Here is a 24,081-nt window from a genome sequence, read left to right on the forward strand (position 1 = left end):
AGGCAACTGGGCTAGGAGAGGCTTTTAAGCAGGAAAGTTGTAGGACCAACTTTATTAGGAAGAAAATAGAATCGGAGGGGGAAGAGATTGAAAGCCAGAAAATGTTGGGAGATCATTGTCCAGGTGAGCGATGATGTTGGGTTTTTGTGACAGCAAGAATGCAGAGGAAGGCTGAATTCTAAGAGTTTTGAAGCCTATGAAGATGTAGTGACGATGAGGTGAGGGAGGAAAGATGGAGAAAGTGAAAATGAGAACAACAGGGTTTGTTATGAGGCTTGTGGGCAATAACGTATGTGGCAGCAAACTATAAACTCAAAATATTTCACACGGTTGTTTTTATTATCTTTTTCTAGTTGCTCTGAGTTTAGATTGAGAATGTGAATGTGCTTTTAGAGACGTGTTCATATCTAAGGAAAATATCAAATTTCGGATTAGGCTTTTATTTCGGAGACTTTTCAAGGAACATGAAAAGATTATCTGCACAGACAGGCCGAGTGACGCAAAGAACTCAGTTCAGCTCCACCCCGGAGAACACCTCATCTCCGCGAAATTTTTGAGGAAGCCCAGAGCCACAGAGCCCCACCCACTTCTTTCCAGACCACACCATCCTTCCTCAATTCCGGCCTCCTCCCTAACCAATCACCGCTCAGTTCAACGTCATCACCGAGCGCCATCAGGTAGCGTGTCAGAGGCCGTACCACGTGTACTGTGTTGACTGTCAAAGTCTCTGGGAGCCCAATTTCCGGAAGCGGTGAGTTTAGAAAGAAGTTCCTGCACCGTAGTTCCCCAAGCCTGCGAATCCCCAACCATGAGCGCCTCAGGCGTTCTGTCCTTTACCCAGCAAGGATGGGAGCAGGTGCTGGCCAAAGTGAAACGGGCTGTGGTTTACCTGGACTCCGCCTGCGCCGAGAGCCTGCACTGGGGCTGCGGATCCACCCGTCTCCTGGAGGCGGTGGGGGGTCCTGACTGTCACCTGCGAGAGTTCGAGCCCGACGCAGTTGGTGGTGGAGCCAAGCAGCCCAAGGCGGTGTTTGTGCTGAGCTGCCTGCTGAAAGGCCGGACTGTGGAGATCCTACGGGACATCATCTGCCGCAGTCACTTCCAGTATTGTGTGGTGGTCACAGCCGTGAGCCACGCTGTCCACCTCACAGCTAATCATGTCCCAGCGGCGGCAGCGGCCGAGATGGAGGGGCAGCAGCCGGTGTTTGAGCAGCTGGAGGAGAAGCTGTGTGAATGGATGGGCAACATGAACTACACGGCCGAGGTGTTCCATGTCCCGTTGTTGCTTGCCCCTGTTGCTCCCCACTTTGCCTTGACTCCAGCCTTTGCATCCCTTTTCCCACTGCTACCCCAGGATGTGCATCTCCTTAATAGCGCCCGACTGGACAAGAGGAAGCTGGGAAGCCTGGGTGATGTGGACGCCACTGCCCTAACCCCAGAGCTGCTGCTGCAGATCAGGTGCCTAGTGTCAGGCCTCAGTTCTCTGTGTGAACATTTAGGAGTACGGGAGGAGTGTTTTGCTGTAGGTTCCTTAAGTCGGGTCATCGCTGCGGATCTGGCCAATTATGCCCCTGCAAAGAACAGGAAGAAGACTGCTGCAGGCAGGGCATCAGTGGTTTTTATGGATAGAACCCTGGATCTCACAGGTAAGTGCGTTGCTCCGGAGTTCTTCATTACCATTCCCCACATTTCTGGGACTTTCATTGATTCAGCATATCTTTTATTGACCTTTTATTATATATCAGATTGAGGATATAAAGATGAACTAGATGGACACAGTCTCTAATCTCACAGCGTTTATTGTCTAAAGTGGAATATAGACAAGTGAATCAGCAATTACAATAACATTTGTTAAATGCTGTAATGGGTAGAAATATCATAAATGAGCATTGCCTTGTTAAACAACAACTTTAGCCCAAGATTATGCTGACATGGAGGAAAACTGTGCACCTGGGAAATTTTATTTTTAGAAATTTACGAATGCCAGTACTCACAACAGTCCTTCATAAGAGCACTCTGGTTTGTTGGAGAAGTGTTAACAGATGACCCATCAGAAGGAAAACTACTGTATAATAAAACATAAAATTATCACAGACAATTGAGGTTTAGGAAATGAGTGTTAAAAAGTGAGGCTGAACTTAAATGTCACTAGTAAATGAGATTAAATAGAATTGTAGAAAATACTTTCAAATGTTTATTGATTTATTTTTAGCTCTCATTGTATTAAAGAATAAATAATCTCAAATTGTAATAATGTATTATTTACACAAAAGAAACAAATGTAATCCTTAAAGCAGATGAAGAAAAGACACTTTCTGATGTTTGATATGTTATTTTCAAAGGTCAACTTTATTGTTCTCTAATTAGGTTGTATAATACTGTTAGTAATGTAGCCTAGCCCCTTCCGCGTCCAGGGAGAATAATCGGAAAACTGACATTGGTAGGCATTTCCTTTAATCGGTAAGAGAAAAGTTGAATTAAGTTATAAAAAACAAAATAGGTATATTTGAGTTTTTAATCTTAAGATTAATTTTCAGATAAAAAATAGAAAGTAGCCTAAATGGTAATACTGAGATGTAAACTTATGTGACTGGAAAAACCAGATGTCCAGTCTGTGATTTAAATATATAAGTAATAACTGTAGCATCACAGAGTCCATAGGGGATTAAAAGATAAAACCCGATAAGCAGATGCTTGTTGAGTTTTTTAGTGGATGCTATATATTACTTTTACTTCTATCTCTTTATGCCAAAAATGTAACAAAGTTGTTTCATAATCAACTGGGAAGTTCACATAATTTTGTACCCTCCCCTAAGACTTCAGTTACGCAAAACTTAATGTCCCACTGTCCAGCATCATAGTAACAGCTCTTTACATCTTCGGTAGCTAATACTTTGTTTTTAAACATACAGAATAAATAAGGTGAGCATAACTTCTGCCCTCTAAAAGTTTGCAATATAATGTAGTCAAGTATGATTTAGAGCCCGGCATGGAGGCTCATACCTGTAATCCCAGCACTTTGGGAGGCTGAGGCAGGCAGACTGCTTGAGCTCAGGAGTTTGAGATCAACCTGGGCAACACAGCAAAACTCACTCTCTACAAAAAATTTAAAAATTAAATAAAAAAATGAAAAAATTAGCCAGGTGTGGTGATCTGTAGTCCCAGCCACTCAGAAGGCTGAGGTGGAGGATAATTTGAGCCCAGAAGGCAGAGGTTGCGGTGAACCGCCATCACATCACTGCACTCCAGCTTGGGTGAAAGAGTCAGATTCTGTCTCAAAAAAAAAAAAAAAAAAAAAAAAAGATTTACAAAATAAAGACACATAGAAAGACAAAGTTGCCATTTGGCAGCAATCATTTTATAGGTTCTCTCTCATCAAGCGTCCAGATCTCCTTCCCCATACCCACCTTTCTCACTTCTAATATCACTGAGAAAATATAAGCCACTAGAAAAATCCATATTTTCCCATCACCAAATCTACCACCCTTGCTACATCTGTGCCCGTGTCTTTTTCCTTCCTTCATCCTGAAGAGAGAGCTACTGTCCCTGCCACTATCTAATGCCACCTTTTTCACCTATGTAGACTAAATCCTGTCTTTTCACTTCTCTCATAGTTTAATGTTTCTCAAATACCCTCTCCCTTTGTTAGACCATCATTTTTTCCTTTTCCCTGTATTTTCCCCCAGGGAACATCTTCTTTCTTGATCTCCCATGCTCTCCCAACTTCAATTCCTTTTTTTTTTTTGCTTTGTTTTATAGCAAACTTGAAAGAGTTGTCTATACTTGTCTCCACAAACATCTACTCCAATTTTCTCTTGACTCCACTTCAATTAGACTTTTATTTTCCAATACTTCCCAGAAACTTTCTTTGTTTTATTACCACATTCATTCTACTGAACTTCAAAGCAGCATTTGACACAGTAAAGTGTGCAAATAGTTAAAAAACAAAGAAGTGTGAAACATATACAGGCAAGCAACCACTTAGCCCGGCTTCTTATATAATCCCTCAAAGCGTAACTATGACATATCATTTACTTGCTCAGTATTCCAGTGGCCTCTCATCATACCTCCTGTCAAGTTCCTTACTGTTGTTTTCAAGGCCATACATGATCTCCCCTCTTACAACATTGGCTACCTTGCCATTGCCAGACATGCTAAACATGTTCCAGCCCCAGCGCCTTTGCAATTCCTCTGCAGCTCTGCTTGGGATGTTCTTCCTTGAGATATCCACATGGCTTTCTCCCTCACATCATTCCTGCTCCTCAGAGAGGCCTTCCTCAGTGACCTTCTTTAACACTCTCTTACCCCTTACCTGGCTTTACTTGTCATAGCCTTCACTATTCCCTGACACTACTAATTGATTATTTATTACCTGTCTCCTCCCACTTGAATGGAAATTCTTGAAGGAAGGGACTCTGTTTTGTTTACTGTTTATTAACCAGCAAGAGTACCTTGAAAACAGTAGGTATTCTAATATTTATTGAATGAATAGATAATGAGTGGATTATAGGTTGTAAATACCAGGCATTAATTGAGGTTAACATACTTATTTTTTCTTTTTTTTTTTTTTTTTTAAAATTTTTTTTTTTTTTAAATTATACTTTAAGTTCTAGGGTACATGTGCATAATGTGCAGGTTTGTTACATATGTATATTTATGCCATGTTGGTGTGCTGCACCCATCAACTCGTCAGCACCCATCAATTCATCATTTATATCATGTATAACTCCCCAATGCAATCCCTCCCCCCTCCCCCCTCCCCATGATAGGCCCCAGTGTGTGATGTTCCCCTTCCCGAGTCCAAGTGATCTCATTGTTCAGTTCCCACCTATGAGTGAGAACATGCGGTGTTTGGTTTTCTCTTCTTGTGATAGTTTGCTAAGAATGATGGTTTCCAGCTGCATCCATGTCCCTACAAAGGACGCAAACTCATCCTTTTTGATGGCTGCATAGTATTCCATGGTGTATATGTGCCACATTTTCTTAATCCAGTCTGTCACTGATGGACATTTGGGTTGATTCCAAGTCTTTGCTATTGTGAATAGTGCTGCAATAAACATACGTGTGCATGTGTCTTTGTAGTAGAGTAATTTATAATCCTTTGGGTATATACCCAGTAGTGGGATGGCTGGGTCATATGGTACATCTAGTTCTAGATCCTTGAGGAATCGCCATACTGTTTTCCATAATGGTTGAACTAGTTTACAATCCCACCAACAGTGTAAAAGTGTTCCTATTTCTCCACATCCTCTCCAACACCTGTTGTTTCCTGACTTCTTAATGATTGCCATTCTAACTGGTGTGAGATGGTATCTCATTGTGGTTTTGATTTGCATTTCTCTGATGGCAAGTGATGATGAGCATTTTTTCATGTGTCTGTTGGCTGTATGGATGTCTTCTTTTGAGAAATGTCTGTTCATATCCTTTGCCCACTTTTTGATGGGGTTGTTTGTTTTTTTCTTGTATATTTGTTTGAGTTCTTTGTAGATTCTGGATATTAGCCCTTTGTCAGATGAGTAGTTGCAAAAATTTTCTCCCATTCTGTAGGTTGCCTGTTCACTCTGATGGTAGTTTCTTTTGCTGTGCAAAAGCTCTTTAGTTTAATGAGATCCCATTTGTCAATTTTGGCTTTTGCTGCCATTGCTTTTGGTGTTTGAGACATGAAGTCCTTGCCCATGCCTATGTCCTGAATGGTACTACCTAGATTTTCTTCTAGGGTTTTTATGGTATTAGGTCTAACATTTAAGTCTCTAATCCATCTTGAATTAATCTTCATATAAGGGTAAGGAAAGGATCCAGTTTCAGCTTTCTACTTATGGCTAGCCAATTTTCCCAGCACCATTTATTAATAGGGAATCCTTTCCCCATTTCTTGTTTCTCTCAGGTTTGTCAAAGATCAGATGGCTGTAGGTGTGTGGTATTATTTCTGAGGACTCTGTTCTGTTCCATTGGTCTATATCTCTGTTGTGGTACCAGTACCATGCTGTTTTGGTTACTGTAGCCTTGTAGTATAGTTTGAAGTCAGGTAGCGTGACGCCTCCAGCTTTGTCCTTTTGACTTACGATTGTCTTGGCAATGTGGGCTCTTTTTTGGTTCCATATGAACTTTAAAGCCGTTTTTTCCAATTCTGTGAAGAAAGTCATTGGTAGCTTGATGGGGATGGCATTGAATCTATAAATAACCTTGGGCAGTATGGCCATTTTCACGATATTGATTCTTCCTATCCATGAGCATGGTATGTTCTTCCATTTGTTTGTGTCCTCTTTGATTTCACTGAGCAGTGGTTTGTAGTTCTCCTTGAAGAGGTCCTTGACATCCCTTGTAAGCTGGATTCCTAGGTATTTTATTCTCTTTGAAGCAATTGTGAATGGAATTTCATTCCTGATTTGGCCCTCTGCTTGTCTGTTACTGGTGTATAAGAATGCTTGTGATTTTTGCACATTAATTTTGTATCCTGAGACTTTGCTGAAGTTGCTTATCAGCTTAAGGAGCTTTTGGGCTGAGACAACGGGGTTTTCTAAATATACAATCATGTCATCTGCAAACAGGGACAATTTGACTTCTTCTTTTCCTAACTGGATACCCTTGATTTCTTTCTCTTGTCTGATTGCCCTAGCCAGAACTTCCAACACTATGTTGAATAGGAGTGGTGAGAGAGGCATCCCTGTCTTGTGCCAGTTTTCAAAGGAATTTTTTCCAGTTTTTGCCCATTCAGTATGATATTAGCTGTGGGTTTGTCATAATAGCTCTTATTATTTTGAGGTACGTTCCATCAATACCGAATTTACTGAGCGTTTTTAGCATAAAGGGCTGTTGAATTTTGTCAAAAGCCTTTTCTGCATCTATTGAGATAATCATGTGGTTCTTGTCTTTGGTTCTGTTTATATGCTGGATTACATTTATTGATTTGCGAATGTTGAACCAGGCTTGCATCCCAGGGATGAAGCCCACTTGATCATGGTGGATAAGCTTTTTGATATGCTGCTGAATCCGGTTTGCCAATATTTTATTGAGGATTTTTGCATCGATGTTCATCAGGGATATTGGTCTGAAATTCACTTTTTTTGTTGTGTCTCTGCCAGGCTTTGGTATCAGGATGATGTTGACCTCATAAAATGAGTTAGGGAGGATTCCCTCTTTTTCTATTGATTGGAATAGTTTCAGAAGGACTGGTACCAGCTCCTTCTTGTACCTCTGGTAGAATTCAGCTGTGAATCCATCTGGTCCTGGACTTTTTTTTGTGGGTAGGCTATTAATTGTTGCCTCAATTTCAGAGCCTGCTATTGGTCTATTCAGGGATTCAACTTCTTCCTGGTTTAGTCTTGGGAGAGTGTAAGTGTCCAGGAAATTATCCATTTCTTCTAGCTTTTCTAGTTGATTTGCGTAGAGGCGTTTATAGTATTCTCTGACGGTTGTTTGTATTTCTGTGGGGTCGGTGGTGATATCCGCTTTATCATTTTTTATTGCGTCTATTTGATTCCTCTCTCTTTTCTTCTTTATTAGTCTTGTTAGTGGTCTGTCAATTTTGTTGATCTTTTCAAAAAACCAACTCCTGGATTCATTGAATTTTTGGAGGGTTTTTTGTGTCTCTATCTCCTTCAGTTCTGCTCTGATCTTAGTTATTTCTTGCCTTCTGCTAGGTTTTGAATGTGTTTGCTCTTGCCTCTCTAGTTCTTTTAATTGTGATGTTAGAGTGTCAATTTTAGATCTTTCCTGCTTTCTCTTGTGGGCATTTAGTGCTATAAATTTCCCTCTACACACTGCTTTAAATGTGTCCCAGAGATTCTGGTATGTTGTATCTTTGTTCTCATTGGTTTCAAAGAACATCTTTATTTCTGCTTTCATTTCGTTATGTACCCAGTAGTCATTCAGGAGCAGGTTGTTCAGTTTCCATGTAGTTGAGCCATTTGGATTGAGTTTCTGAGTCCTGAGTTCTAGTTTGATTGCACTGTGGTCTGCGAGACAGTTTGTTATAATTTCTGTTCTTTGACATTTGCTGAGGAGTGCTTTACTTCCAATTATGTGGTCAATTTTGGAATAAGTGCGATGTGGTGCTAAGAAGAATGTATATTCTGTTGATTTGGGGTGGAGAGTTCTATAGATGTCTATTAGGTCCGCTTGGCGCAGAGATGAGTTCAATTCCTGGATATCCTTGTTAACTTTCTGTCTCGTTGATCTGTCTAATGTTGACAGTGGAATGTTGAAGTCTCCCATTATTATTGTATGGGAGTCTAAGTCTCTTTGTAAGTCTCTAAGGACTTGCTTTATGAATCTGGGTGCTCCTGTATTGGGTGCGTATATATTTAGGAGAGTTAGCTCTTCCTCTGGAATTGATCCCTTTACCATTATGTAATGGCCTTCTTTGTCTCTTTTGATCTTTGATGGTTTAAAGTCTGTTTTATCAGAGACTAGGATTGCAACCCCTGCATTTTTTTATTCTCCATTTGCTTGGTAAATATTCCTCCACCCCTTTATTTTTAGCCTGTGTATGTCTCTGCATGTGAGATGGGTCTCCTGAATACAGCAGACTGATGGGTCTTGACTCTTTATCCAGTTTGCCAGTCTGTGTCTTTTAATTGGAGCATTTAGTCCATTAACATTTAAGGTTAATATTGTTATGTGTGAACTCGATCGTGTCATTATGATATTAACTGGTTATTTTGCTCGTTAGTTGATGCAGTTTCTTCCTAGCCTCGATGGTCTTTACATTTTGGCATGTTTTTGCAATGGCTGGTACCGGTTGTTCCTTTCCATGTTTAGGGCTTCCTTCAGGGTCTCTTGTAAGGCAGGCCTGGTGGTGACAGAATCTCTAAGCATTTGCTTCTCTGTAAAGGATTTTATTTCTCCTTCACTGATGAAACTTAGTTTGGCTGGATATGAAATTCTGGGTTGAAAATTCTTTTCTTTTTTTTTTTTTTTTGAGGCGGAGTCTCGCTCTGTCGCCCAGGCTGGAGTGCAGTGGCCGGATCTCAGCTCACTGCAAGCTCCGCCTCCCGGGTTTACGCCATTCTCCTGCCTCAGCCTCCCGAGTAGCTGGGACTACAGGCGCCCGCCACGTCGCCTGGCTAGTTTTTGTATTTTTAGTAGAGACGGGGTTTCACCGTGTTCGCCAGGATGGTCTCGATCTCCTGACCTCGTGATCCGCCCGTCTCGGCCTCCCAAAGTGCTGGGATTACAGGCTTGAGCCACCGCGCCCGGCCGAAAATTCTTTTCTTTAAGAACGTTGAATATTGGCCCCCACTCTCTTCTGGCTTGTAGAGTTTTTGCCGAGAGATCTGCTGTTAGTCTGATGGGCTTCCCTTTGTGGGTAACCCGACCTTTCTCTCTGGCTGCCCTTAAGATTTTTTCCTTCATTTCAACTTTGGTGAATCTGGCAATTATGTGTCTTGAAGTTGCTCTTCTGGAGGAGTTCTTTGTGGCGTTCTCTGTATTTCCTGAATTTGAATGTTGGCCTGCCCTACTAGGTTGGGGAAGTTCTCCTGGATGATATCCTGAAGAATGTTTTCCAACTTGGTTCCATTTTCCCCCTCACTTTCAGGCACCCCAATCAGATGTAGATTTGGTCTTTTTACATAATCCCGTACTTCTTGCAGGCTTTGTTCATTTCTTTTTCTTCTTTTTTCTTTTGGTTTCTCTTCTCGCTTCATTTCATTCATTTGATCCTCAATCGCTGATACTCTTTCTTCCAGTTGATCGAGTCGGTTACTGAAGCTTGTGCATTTGTCACGTATTTCTCGTGTCATGGTTTTCATCTCTGTCATTTCGTTTATGATCTTCTCTGCATTAATTAGTCTAGCTGTCAATTCTTCCACTCTTTTTTCAAGATTTTTAGTTTCTTTGCGCTGGGTACGTAATTCCTCCTTTAGCTCTGAGAAGTTTGATGGACTGAAGCCTTCTTCTCTCATCTCGTCAAAGTCATTCTCTGACCAGCTTTGATCCGTTGCTGGCGATGGGCTGCGCTCCTTTGCAGGGGGAGATGCGCTCTTATTTTTTGAATTTCCAGCTTTTCTGCCCTGCTTCTCCCCATCTTTGTGGTTTTATCTGTCTCTGGTCTTTGATGATGGTGACGTACTGATGGGGTTTTGGTATAGGTGTCCTTCCTGTTTGATAGTTTTCCTTCTGACAGTCAGAAGGACTGTCTGTTGGTCTGTTGGAGATTGCTTGAGGTCCACTCCAGACCCTGTTTGCCTGGGTATCAGCAGCAGAGGTTGCCGAAGATAGAATATTGCTGAACAGCGAGTGTACCTGTCTGATTCTTCCTTTGGAAGCTTCCTCTCAGGGGTGACTCCACCCTGTGAGGTGTGGGGTGTCAGACTGCCCCTAGTGGGGGATGTCTCCCAGCTAGGCTACTCAGGGGTCAGGGACCCACCTGAGCAGGCAGTCTGTCCGTTCTCAGATCTCAACCTCCGCGTTGGGAGATCCACGGCTCTCCCCAAAGCTGTCAGACAGAGTCGTTCGCGTCTGCACCTGCCCCCGCTGCTTCCCCTATTGGACTTCAGCTGTGCGCTCTCCCCAGAGGTGGAGTCTACAGAGACAGGCAGGGTTCCTTGAGCTGCTGTGAGCTCCACCCATTTCGAGCTTCCCAGCGGCTTTGTTTACCTACTTAAGCCTCAGCAATGGCGGGCGCCCCTCCCCCAGCCTCGCTGCTGCCTTGCGGATAGATCGCAGCAGACTGCTGTGTTAGCAGTGAGGGAGGCTCCGTGGGCGTGGGACCCTCCCGGCCAGGTGTGGGATATATTCTCCTGGTGTGCCTGTTTCCTTAAAGCGCAGTATTGGGGTGGGAGTTACCCGATTTTCCAGGTGTTGTGTGTCTCAGTTCCCCTGGCTAGGAAAACGGATTTCCTTCCCCCTTGCGCTTCCAGGTGAGGCGATGCCTCGCCCTGCTTCAGCTCTCGCTGGTCAGGCTGCAGCAGCTGACCAGCACCGATTGTCTGGCACTCCCTAGTGAGATGACCCCAGTACCTCAGTTGAAAATGCAGAAATCACCGGTCTTCTGTGTCGCTCGCGCTGGGAGTTGGAGACTGGAGCTGTTCCTATTCTGCCATCTCGCTCCCAACATACTTATTTTTTGTAATTGAAAATGTTTCTGAGATTTCTTGAATCATATCATTAGTAATACACAAATGCAGAAAAAATGATGCATACTTTTCTGAATGGTCTAAGATTTGGAAGCTTGGGCTCACCGCAAAACTTAAGAAAGAAAATAATGATATTAGCTAGTAATATTTATATGAATATTTTACAGGTAAAAACCACTTCTTTGTGGTGGCTTATATCTGTAATCCCAACACTGGGTGTGGTGGCTCATGCCTGTAATTCCAGGCTGAGGCTGGTGAATCATGGGAGCCTAGGAGTTCAAAAACAGCCTGGGCAACAGAGCAAGACCCTGTCTCTACAAAAAACACAAAACTTAGCCAGGTATAGTGACTTATGCCTGTGGTCTCAGTTACTTGTGAGGCTGAGGTGTGCGGATTGCTTGAACCTGGGAGTTTGACGCTGCAGTAAGCTGTGATCGCGCCATTGCACTCCAGTCTGGATGACAGGGCGAGACCTTGTCTCAAATAAATAAATAAAAATAAAAATCCCACTCTTACATTACCTTATTTGATCTCAACAAATTGAGTGTTCTTTATCATTTTAAGAATTAAGATATTGATGGTCAAATGTTGTTCCTTACTGAAAAAAGCATAAGAGTTAGTTAGCGAGGTGTGATGGTATTGTGTCACATTTGACACTTATTTCTATAAATAAATCTTTTGTTTTTTGAATTGTCAAAGAGAGAGTTAGTGTTGTATTGTTAGTGTAAAGTGCTTACTTTCTTTACATTTGTTAAGAATCCCTCTGCCAGTAGGTGGTCTTCCAAGGTGAATGGTTAAGTTAGCAAAGGTACTCAGTAGCAGGTTTGTGTGGGAGGGGGCATTTTAGGTACATGAGATCAGTGAAACAATATTTAATGTTGAAAGGGGCGTTGCTCAAAGGGAACAAATAGAAGATTTCTGTGGGTAGATTCAAGGCAACATATAAAAAGAGTAAGAAAAATTCATCCACTCTGTCAAGAGCCTGAGAGGAACTATGAAAATATCAGTCTCAATGGGATACTGTGGGCATTCTAACACAAGATATGATGATAAAGCAATGAACCCCCAAAAGTTCCTTGAGGTATTTCTCAAATACGTTAAAAATTATAAAGACTCTGCTTCCTTCTTATCTTCTTGAATAATTCAGTTCAAAAACATTTAGGTAGGACTCAGTGAGGTAAGTGTCTGGCAGGGAGGAAGACCTTGGCTGGGCCCTGGGTGTTGGATCCCAAATGGGGTGAGATCTCCTGAGCAGAATGAGGTCACCTGCTTAGTGGTGGTAGGTGGAAACAGCAATGGCCTGGTAGGGTGATAAAGCCAGAATGGCTAGGGCCCAGTGTATTTGCCTATCTACTGGTTTATGGAACCAGGTTTTGATTTGTGGTCTTCTCTGAAACCAAGATACTCAAGAAGTGTCCATGATCTACATCCCATTTAAAAATTATCACCTGCTCACTTTTAGAAGGATTAAAATTACTGCTGGCTGGTGGAGGGTAGACTTTGGAAGATAGATTTTAATCAGGATTAGTTTGTTACTGTGATCCTAGTAACTGATAAATTGATGTCTTTTTAATAGATAACTTTTGGATAATCATCTAGATTATCTTCCAGATGATCAGCTTAAAGTCTCATTTGATTCAAAGATGTTTCCACATAGTGTTACATCCCATATTAGTAATATACAGGGTTCATTTTCAGTGGGTACATAGCTGTATTGTCAAACCTTTTGTTTAAATGTTGAAGTAGTTCTGTATTAGTGAGTAAAAATAAGCCCTCTACTTATTAAGAACACAAGTCACCAAATCCTGTTGTCCAGTGGAGGCAGTAGATAGGGCCTAGGAGCATGCTAGTGCGGATGCAGCTGGCCCCCTAGGGGCACTGAGGGAACTGAGGCAGTGGAGGTCATGGTGGCTCCATGGTAGTAGTGAATGAGAAAATGCAGCACTTACCTACTGCTTCAGAGTGGCCCCACGTTGAATGAGGTAGTAGGGTAGATGATGTTAGTGGCATTGTTGTTGGTAAGGGTGCTCCTGGCCCTGGCATTCTGGAGAATACCTGGTCATCATGCTCACATTTTTTACAGATTTGCCCTTCTGGATGCAGCAAGGTTAGGGAGCTGGGAAGCTCGTGACTATCAGTTTAATGGAGTAGTTGTTACAAGAGTTTGGTGAGGTTTCTTACATCAAATTGTGGCTTACGTTGTGGCATTGTTTAGCCAGTGACAACTGAAGCAAACAAAAGATTATACCAACAACTTGTAAAAATCTGAGGGGTTTTACTTTTTATTTTTTGTAAAGACAGGGATTTCACTTTGTTCCCAGGCTGGTCTCAAACACCTGGCTTCAAGCAATCTTCCTGACTTGGCATCCCAAAGTACTGGGATTACAGGCATGAGAGGTGATTTGAAAATTATTAGAATGACTTAAATGATTTGAATTTCAATTTAAGAGACTTGACAGTCATTTTAATATAGAGACCAAAAGGAAATACATTTTTCAGTATTTGATTTAGATATTAATTTATATATTAATTTATGTAAATATGCTAAATATTTTGGATGCTAGCCTTGATAATTTACTATTAGAAAATGTATATATTTGTATTTCTTCTTAGATGTGAAATTGGCAGTATGAAAAATAACCTCAAATAATTCATAAGTACTTAACATTGTTAACATCATGATGTTCACAATGTAGACAAGTTTCTCATCTTTCGGTCATCGTCTTTGCTGAAAGTAGTATTTCTTTGTCTAAATGTACTTTTTTTAAAAACAAATATTTATTGAGTGCCTATTTTGTGCTAAGCACTGTTCCACGTAATAGGGAAACAGTGGTAAACAAGATAGTCAAGTTCCTTTCTCTCCTGGTTATCCAGTTGATAAGTACTCAGGGCTTAAATATAAAAAGTTATAATTGTTTGAGAAGTAAATGGCCACTGATGCTCATCTCTTTCATTCTGGCTTGCTTTGACCATGTCTAGACTACCCAGGGTTTGGACACCTATGGGTCGGGCATGTTTGTACCGAGGATTTCAGTACAGCATTCTGTGGGCTATTCTGGCTTCTGATTTGTTTCCCGGGACAATTTAAAAAGAGACGATTCATGAATTCCTAAAATATTTGAGTTTGATTTCCTTTCATGTTCTGGCTCTTGAGATTGGCTAGAGTGTTTTGCTAATAGTTTTCAAGCTCAAAATTAAAAGGTAGGAGATGGTGATAACGCTGGGAATTAAATTTACTCTCTTAGTTCAATTCTGAATTTTAGCCTCATGTAAACATTTTCTTTTTTTTCTGAGACAGAGTCTCTCTCTCTGTTGCCCAAGCTGGAGTGCAGTAGAGCCATCTCGGCTCACTGTAACCTTCACCTCCCAGGTTCAAATGATTCTTGTGCCTCAGCCTCCCAAATAGCTGGAATTACAGGCAGGAAAGCCACCACCATGCCCAGCTAATTTTTGTATTTGTTTTGTTTTGTTTTGTTTTTTAGTAGAGATAGGGTTTCACCATGTTGGCGGGGCTGGTCTTGATCTCCTGACCTCAAGTAATCTGCCCACCTCAGCCTTCCGAACTTCTGGGATTACAAGCAGCTTCATGCAAACTTTTAAATTAAAATCCTTTTGATTAAAGATAAACTCTCAATCCAGTGGATGGTTCTTAATCCTGGGATAATGATACACTGAAGTGTTTATATTTGCTTTAAAGTATGATTGTATATCACTTGTCGAAGTATTAAAATTTGAGTCCTCTAGTAATGGCTAACATTTGAAAATGAACTGTTTATCTCAGTACTCTGCATATGTAAATTCCTTTAATTTTCACAATAATTTGTGAGATAAGTATTATAATTATCCTCATTTTACAGATGAGACTGAAGCATAGAGGAGTTAAATAACTTGCCTCAGATTACACAGGTATTAAGTGGCAGAGGTAGGATTTGAACCTTCGCAGTTTGCTCCAGTGACTACTCATGTGTGGGTGTGGGAAAAATTTGAGAACTGTTGTACTATACAGTAGAGATGATCATTATATGGTGTGTCCAGAAGTTGGCAGCTTCAGAGACTAAACATAGTTGGACTCCAGTGCTGCGTTAGTGCTCAGAAAGGTGTCTGATTTTTTTTCTCCCCCATCTGCTTTTCCAAAACATGCAAACTAACTAACTTATATCTTTATTTCAGGGTTCAGAAGATACTATTTAAAATAAATAGGTATGAGACACAATTGGGAAGCCATATAAAGGACTGACTAGATTTTTGATGTTAGATCCATGCCAGGATAACCTCACATCCTGGCTTAGTGATTTTTTGTGCTATTTGACCCGCATTGAGCTGTTGAGGGTTTTCTCATTTGTAAAGGGAATATTTTTGCATTCTAACCTGTGGGAGGAATATGAAATAATTCCTTTTCTTTTTTTTTTTGAGACAGAGTCTTGCTCTGTTGCCCAGGCTGGTGTGCAGTGGCTCAATCTCAGCTCAATGCAACCTCTGCCTCTTGGGTTCAAGCAATTCTTGTGCCTCAGCCTCCTGAGTGGCTGGGATTACAGGCACATACCACTACAACTGGCTAATTTATATATATATATATATGTAGAGATGGGGCTTTACCATGTTGGCCAGACTGGTCTCGAACTCCTGACTTCAAGTGACCCTCCCACCTCAGCCTCCCAAAGTGCTGGGATTACAGGCATCAGCCACCAAGCCTGGCCTGAAATAATTCCTTCATTCAAAAATACATATTATCTATTGCTCAAGGAATAGGGGAAATAGTGCTAAAAATATCCAAATCCTTCCAGTTAAGAAGTTTAAATTTTGTTTGGAAATGAAGACAGTAAACAAATTACTAATATCACTATAATAATATGGGCTATTAATATTAATGAAGATAGATATGGTGGTTTAAAAATATGTCTACAAGCTGGGGGTGGTGGCTCACCATAACCCCAGCACTTTGGGAGGCCAAAGCGGTGGATCTCTTGAGCCCAGAAGTTCGAAACCAGCCTTGGCAATATGGTGAAACCCCATCTCTACAAAAATACAAAAAATTAGCTAGGCATGGTGTTGCGTGCTGTAGTGCCAGCTCTTCAGGAGGCTGAGGTGGGAGGATCACCTGAGTCTGGGAAGTCTAGGCTGCAGTGAGCCATGATTGAGCCACTGCACCCTTGCCTGGGCAACAGAGCAAGACCTTGTCTCTCTTTCTATACATATGTCTACAAATTCTTTGATACATCTTCCTGCAAGAAATAGAGTTTAAATTCCCCTCCCCTTGAGTGTGGGCTAGGTTTAGTGACTCACTTATCCCTTATCCCTAAAATAGCATATGGCAGAAACACAAGAGTGTAATTTTCAAGACCAGGTCCTAAAAGGCATTGTGTCTTTTTTCTTGCTTTTTTCTTTTGGATCACTGGCTCTGACGGAAGTTAGCTACCATGTCATGAAGAGACTCAAGCAGCCCTGTGGGAAGCCCATGTAGTGAGGAAATAGGATTCCTTCCAACAGCCAATGAGGAACTGAGGCCTCCTGTCAATAGCTTTGTGAGTGAGCCATCTGAGAAATGGATCCTCCAGCCCAGTCAAACATTCAGATGACTACAGCCCCAGCTGACATATTGACTGCAATTTTATGAGAGTCTCTGAGTCAGACCCAGTTAAGCCACTCTGAATTCCTGGATGCATAGAAACCGTGAGATTAATACATGTGATTTTAAGACAGTAAGTTTTGAGATAATTTGTTAGCAGCAACATACAACTAATATACTGGGTAAGAGATTAGATAGGTACTAAAAAAGTGATGTAGTTTCCACTTTAAATAGAATAGCTAGGGAAGACCTCTGTGAGGATGTGACATTTGAGCAGAGGCTGAAAGAAGGGAGGAAGCATGCCCTGTGGCTACCTAAGGATAGAACATATAAGACCCAGGGAATGGCAAGTGCATTGGGCCTAAGGTGGGAGCATGTGTGTCATGCTTGAGGACCAGTAGGAGGCTAGTTTGGCTAAAGTGTTGTGAGCAAGAGGGAGCACCGATAGGAGATCAGTTGGTGGGGTAGGTAGAGGGAATCCTTTGTAGGTTAAAATAAGGATTTAGAATAATAGCCAAGGTATAATGGGAATCAGTTGGAGAGTTTTGAGCTATGATGTGACATGATCAGATTTATGTTACATAGGATCATTTAAGTAAGGAATATGGGGATTGAGGTAGATCCTCAATATATGGTAGCTACTGTTACTAAAGAGATTATGAGAGCTTAGTTGTAGCAATCTTAGCTCTGCCCTTTCCTAGTCAAAAGTCCTTGGGCAAGTTGCCTAACTTCTGCCTCACAGTTTCCTGATCTGTAAAATAAGGACCTCAGAGGGTAATTGAGAGGGTAAAATAAGTTAACATGTCTATCTGCTAGAACAGCTAGAGAAAAAAAATGAAGTAGATTAAGTGAAAGGTTCCCCTGCATGATTCTGCAAGATCAGTACAATTCTAGTTACTCAAGACAGTGTTAAAAATGGTATGGATGATCTCTGTTCATTTCATAAGTGTATTAATCAGGATTCTCTAGAGGGACAGAGCTAACAGAATATATGGATTGAGCTCTTATGAAGACATCTCAATGCTTGCTTCTCATTTTATTCCATGTAAGACTTAGAGACAAGTGAAGATGTTACATGCCTTATGATAATGACACTAACACACATATAATCCACAGGATCATACAGAATTGGTATTTTCTGGTCCTGGTAATTTGAAAAGTTTAGCTCTTGAAGCAATTGGCTTAATTTAGGATCAAAAATCCTGAGGTTGAAGGATACTTAGATGTCAGTTGGACCAACTTGAGTTTTTAGATTGGTAGAACAGCACCACATTTATGGAAGTTGCCTCAAATTACACAAGAAACTCGTAGAGGAAGGGACCACTAGAACCCTCGTCTCCATTTTGTTTTTCCTACACCTCTTTGGAAGAGATGTCATTGGGAATGAAGCCATTCTTTGCCCAGACTAAGGACCACATTGCTGTTGGTCAGGTTAAAAGTTGGGCAGGGAAGAAATGACTGGGTTCTGATTGACTTCCACCCTAGAGCATCTCAAATAATATTTTACATTTTCTATAATAAAATAAAAATTAAGCTCTTTGAAAACTAAAATGTGATACAAATCTTGGCATTTTATTCATTTTATGAAAGGAGAATCTGAAGTTACTGTGACATCGATAGACCCTAAATTCTTAAGTCTATATTTGAATTATGTAAATGGCACTAATTAAATTTTAAAAATGAATATTGAATTCTCTGAAGCTGGATATGGGATAAAATGTATTCACAGAAGAGCACATTAATTAGAATATGTATTCTTTTTATCAAATCTGAGAAGCTGAATAATCATGGTCATGAAAAATTGGTATTTTGTTATTTCTCTAATGTAATATTCTAAACAGTTTCTGATGAAATGTGAATAGTTTTACTAATTGGATAAGTCTCATGTGCTTTTGTAGCAAACATTGGGGAAAAGTGAAGTTTTCATAGAGTTAACATCAACCATAATCCTACTATCCAAAGATAACCCTTCATAAAACTTTGTGTGTGTGTGTGTGTTTATTCTTATTACAACAGGGATGTATGTTCACCATAGTAAGTTTAGAAGTGCATATAAATAGCAGAAAATAAAAATCTCAGTTTGAGAACTGCTTTAATAAATATACTATAATTTAAAGAAAATGATTCATCTGCTTTTGAACATTTAGAATGCTAGTATACAATATTTTAGTCACATAAATTATACTTTGGTTCTATAAAAATAACTTAGCCATTACATCTTAAAAATAAATATTTTATGTCTTGATTTCTCATATTCAGAAAATTTCAAGAGGACTGTTAACAATTTTAATTTGCAGAGGGTTTAATGAACTGAGACTTGCTGAACATCCCTGAGTTTGGGGTCAGGGAGTTTGGGGTCGGAAGGAGGAATGAGCAACAGCCAGATTGCAGAGGCTATAGAAGTTAGGGAAGAAAGACAGCACATATAGAACACTTGTTTGTGCCTTGTGTCTATGGGAGGCAGATGAAATATAGGAATAGCTTGGTGTAAGGATCAGAAGGATTTGGGCATCAGGTTCAAAGAAAAGTTATTTTGATGATAAATGGAGATTTTAAAAATTTTTAGTAATTGAGGAGGGAAATAGTTGAGAAACAAAGAAATTCTTGATGCTCTGAGGTAGTCCTAGTATCTCCATTTCAGCCTTAGTTTAAAGACATAATTCACTTAGAGATTTCTGATCCCTCTCTGGATACCAGGACCATTTATAATCACTAGGCATTAATTCAGCAAGTATTTACCAAGCAACTTCTAGCCCGAGTGCTGGAGAGACAACTATACTTCATAGACAACATAAATAAGACATAGTTCCTTCTAGACCTAATAAATGAAGATTGTACTGGTAGAACAAGAACCCCTTTGTTTAACATTAGAAGTCACCTTAGAAGCACCCATGCCAGTTCTGTAATAAGTCACTGTAGTGTGCCTGATTTTTTTTTTTTTTTTTTTAAACTAAGAGTATGGTTTTTGGAGTTATCTGACTCCTGGGTTTGAATTCTTACTCTGTAATGTATAAGTTAATTATTTACTTGTTCTTGAGCAAGCTGAGCATAATAATACCTACATATTAGGGTTGCTGTGAGAATTAAGTGGATAATGAATGTACAGTATGGAACTGAGGACCTGATGTAGCACAAGCCCTCAATGAATATTAGCTGTTTTGGTGAAAATGATGATGGTGATAATGGTGATTCCTTGGGTTCCTGATTTGGCCTTTCCTTCCTGATTCTTCTTTCCCATTAATATGACGTGGCAAAAACAACAGAGAGATAGAGTTAGGGAGGCATTAGAAGCAAAATGTTAATTGATTTGAAGTCGATGGGCTTATAGCAAATAGATGTGGCAAGTCCCACCCATTGTTGGCATGATGTCTTCCAAGCAATCATGACTTTTACAGAGATAAGTTGGTTTCATGGAAAAAGCCTTGAACTGTGTCATTAGTCTTGAATTTTAATTCGAGTTCATTAATTAAAGTAAAACACCTAAAACAGTGCCTAGTACACAGAAAGCATTCAATAAATGTTTCTGTCATTGCAGGCCATTACCATTCATTCATTTATTCTTTTCTTCATCCAACACATATTTGGTGAGAGCCCACTAGCTGCCAGTTTCCATGGTTAACTTGGTGGGTACAGGGTGAACTAGATAAATAGGGCCTTTGCCACTATGAAGACATGGTTCTAGTGGAGGGGAGATCTGCTATTCTTGGTCAGGTCCCTAAGCCCTTTGGGGTTTTAGTGTCTTCATCAGTAAAATAAAAATGAAATTCAGGCCAGGTGTAGTAGCTTACAACTATAATTTCAGCTGGGAGACCAAGGCAGGAGGATCTCTTGAGGCCAGGAGTTCAAGACCAGCCTGGGCAACATAGTGAGAGACTTAAAAACAAAAAAATTAGCCAGGTATAGTGGCTAATTTTCCAACTATCTGGGAATAGTTCCAACTATCTGGGAAACTAAGGTGGGAGAATTGCTTGAGCTCAGGAGTTCAAGGCTGCAGTGAGTTATGATTGCACTCCAGCATGGGCAACAGAGTGACACTCTGTCTCTAAATAAATTAAAAAAAAAAAAAAAAAAAAAGAAAAGAAAAGAAAGAAGAAAATAAAAGAATAAAAAAAATTAAGCTTTAAAATTTTAGGAGAGTATCATCTTATGATACTATTTACTTGACTGACTAGATGCACATTATTTGTTTATTCATTCACTCAGCAAATGCTTATTGATGCCTACTATGTGTAGGCACTGTGCTAGGTGCTAGGGATACAGTACTAGCCAGAGCAGACATGAGGTCTGCCCTCATGGAGCATTAATTACAACCTGTGAGTTACATGTTGACTAGGTGATTGTGAATGTGATTAGTTGTATAAAGGGCAAAATGTGAGTTTTGTTGAACAGAAACTAAAAATGTTTGTTATTTTTGATAGAAAGCATGTGATAAAACATTTATCCAGCTTGCTTTTTCCTCCTATTTTATGAGTTTACATCTTCTTGTCTGCCTAAATAGGAGCAGTTGGACATCATGGAGACAACTTAGTAGAGAAGATCATTTCAGCACTTCCCCAGCTCCCAGGCCACACAAATGATGTGATGGTTAACATGATAGAGCTCACTGCACTCCAAACTGAGGAGGAAAATTGTAATGTGGTTGCACCAGGCTGTCTTGCACAATCCAAGTAAGATATGTAGTTTTTGTCCTTTTATCTTTCTCTATCTTCCCCTTTCTTTTTCTCCTAGATTGAGTATTCCCATAGAAAAAAAGCAATGAAGAGTTGGTCTGGTTGAAAATTTCACAGTTGGTAGCATTTAGCAAAAAGCATTTTTTCTTAATTTTAAAATAAGCATATCCACTAAACATAACAATAACCCAGAAAGTATGGAGTTCTATAGAAGTGTCATTTACATGTAATGTTAGCTTGTTCCCAGGATTGGTTAAGTGAGTCAGTTTATGTATCTGCATTTCACAGATAGTTTCACATGGAATTGAGTCTAGTCTTCCTCAGTTTCTTTTTCCCAATTGACTTTTTCACATCACTAAAAAGCAACTCAAACAATTCGACCATGCCATCATTTTATATTAGATGATATGCCTGTGGATATCAACAGAAGTTTTTATTTCTAAGTATATTTTTTTCACATGCTTAGAGAAATCAAAGAGAGAAGATTATGTACGTTAAGTTATGCAGAGTTTAAAAAATAAAAATTTCTCCAGAAATGACAATAAAAATATATGGTAGTCACCTTCTCAACTTTGTCCTTCATTAGCAATTCTTACGGGGATTACTCTCATTTGAAAAAATAAAAGTATTAGAAGGGAATAAAGTATGTAAGTGTATCTGTTTCTTTTATTTTCATGTTTTATATTTTTAAATAAAACAATATCTTTCCGTATTATAGTTTTAAATCTTCACTGTAGCAGATGCATTTGGAATTTCCTCCCATATTTATTAATATAATTAGTATATGTAGCTCCTGAAGTTTTTAGCCTTTTTGTAATAGTTAACAGTACTTATTGGATACCCAATGTTTGTGGGTCAATGTGGGAAGAAAATGGGAAGTTCTAGACTTTTGTCTATTTTGTGTGTTTACACATACAATAAAAACATAGGCCTAAAGACTTGCAGTTCTACAAACCCAGAAGTAATGTGATTGGAAACACATTTAGCTGTTCAGAGAGCCATTCAGAAGTTAATTATTAAGGATTTACTGTGAGTCTTACTCTAGGTTAACTAACAAGAAGGACATAAAATAATATATTATTCTTTGAACACTCTTTTTGTTGGGGAGTCATGATTTATACCCGATCATAATTTGAAAACAATAGAAATGATTTGAAGTCAAGATTAATGTATCTGCTATGGAGTATAATTTCTACAAGTAAAGTATCAAGTTAATATGGTCTTTGTAGATCAATGTAGACCTTGAGGAAGTGGTAGTGCTTTAAGTCTTGAATGACTTAGAAAAGAGGAGGGGGTTGATGTGAACCAAAGGATATAAACAAAAAATGGTCAGGGCCCGATGTCAATGAGAGATGACCTCATTGGACCACTTCTGTCATCTGCTCTGTTCACATTTTTTGGGTTACACTTCCAAGCATTTTACATTTGGGAAATCATTTTAAGTTTTACAGTATCCTAATGAGATAGATTTTATTATTCTCCTATTTTATAGGTAAGGAAACTGAGGCAAAGATATACTAAGTAACAGAGTTAGTGGGAGGTAGAGCTAGAAATGAGTCCAGAATGTTTGATTTTAGGCCAGGCGCAATGGCTCACGCCTGTAATCCCAGCACTTTGGGAGGCCGAGGCTGGTGGATCACCTGAGGTCAGGAGTTTGAGACCAACATGGCCAATGTGGTGAAACCCTGTCTCTACTAAAAATACAAAAATTAGCTGGGCATGGTGGCGGGTGCCTGTTATCCCAGCTACTTGGGAGGCTGAGGCACAAGAATATCTTGAACCCGGGAGGCGGAGGTTGCAGTGAGCTGAGATAGTGCCATAGCACTCCAGCCTGGGCAACAGAATGAGACTCTATCTCAGGAGAAAAGAAAAAAAGTTTGACTTTAGAGCCACTGTCTTAACTTCTGTGCTATCTATGTGAAGGGTCCAGAGAAGAGCTAGGCTCTTGAATAGATTTAAAGAGATGAGAGACAAAAATAAAGTTACTCTTTGAGTTGATTTGGGAGTCCTATGTTTTCAACATAGTGATTATACAAACAATGGAAATCAATTTTGGCTAATTTAAGCAATAAAGGGTTATTAAAGGGTATTGGGTAGCTAAAAGAGTGAAAGGAAGGATTATTAATCAGATTTTCGAAAGGACAAAATAGTTATAGGAATGTAGGAAGCAGAGGCTCAGGAAAAGCCTCTTTAAGGCATTGACATTAGAGAGACTGAATTTTAACTGTTTTCTTCGAGTCCTTCATAAGATTCAGATTCTGGGGGAAATGGTAAGATTGGATTTTCTTGGCCTTTGTGCCCACTTTTTGCTCAGTGTGGGTTGGGAGCTCTTTATACTGACTAGAATTACGCTAATATCATATGGCATGGCAGAGGGGTGGTTCTTCAAAGGAAAATGGAAGCACTTATCAGAAGATGGGGGAACAGATACTGGACATGCAAAAGTAGTAGATGCCCCTTAATACTAGCACACACTTATAGAGCACTTTTTGTATAACAGGCATCATTCTGAGCACTTAGTATGTATTAACTTATGTACTTCTCACGGTATCTCTATGAGGTGGATTCTCTTAGTGTCCCCCTTTATAGAAGAGGAAGGGACTTAAATAACATGCCTAAGGTAACGCATACAGTTAGATGTGGTGGAGGCCTATATTTGAACCCAGGCAGCCTGGCTCTAAAATTAGTGTTTACTGTTACCCTATGCCACTTCCACAGAAACCTAAGGTAATTACAAAAAGAATAAGTAAGCTCCCCAGAGGAGCTT

General features: G+C 40.0%; 1 protein-coding gene across 2 annotated transcripts in view; it reads left to right on the forward strand.

Moving 5' to 3' along the window:
* The first annotated feature begins 549 nt into the window (after positions 1 to 549).
* The window catches only part of SCFD2 (sec1 family domain containing 2), a 562,438-nt gene continuing 538,906 nt past the window's right edge, over positions 550 to 24,081 (forward strand). The window contains exons 1-2 of one of the 2 annotated variants that reach the window (XM_033214691.1): positions 550 to 1,646; positions 21,143 to 21,311. In XM_033214691.1, coding sequence (XP_033070582.1) covers positions 809 to 1,646; positions 21,143 to 21,311 — 1,007 coding nt within the window. In that variant the 5' untranslated portion in view covers positions 550 to 808. The remainder of the gene's footprint in view (positions 1,647 to 21,142; positions 21,312 to 24,081) is intronic. The other variant, XM_033214692.1, reaches the window with a different exon arrangement.

This window comes from Trachypithecus francoisi, unplaced genomic scaffold (assembly GCF_009764315.1).
Source record: "Trachypithecus francoisi isolate TF-2019V2 unplaced genomic scaffold, Tfra_2.0 Lachesis_group1, whole genome shotgun sequence".
Classification (NCBI taxonomy): domain Eukaryota; kingdom Metazoa; phylum Chordata; class Mammalia; order Primates; family Cercopithecidae; genus Trachypithecus; species Trachypithecus francoisi.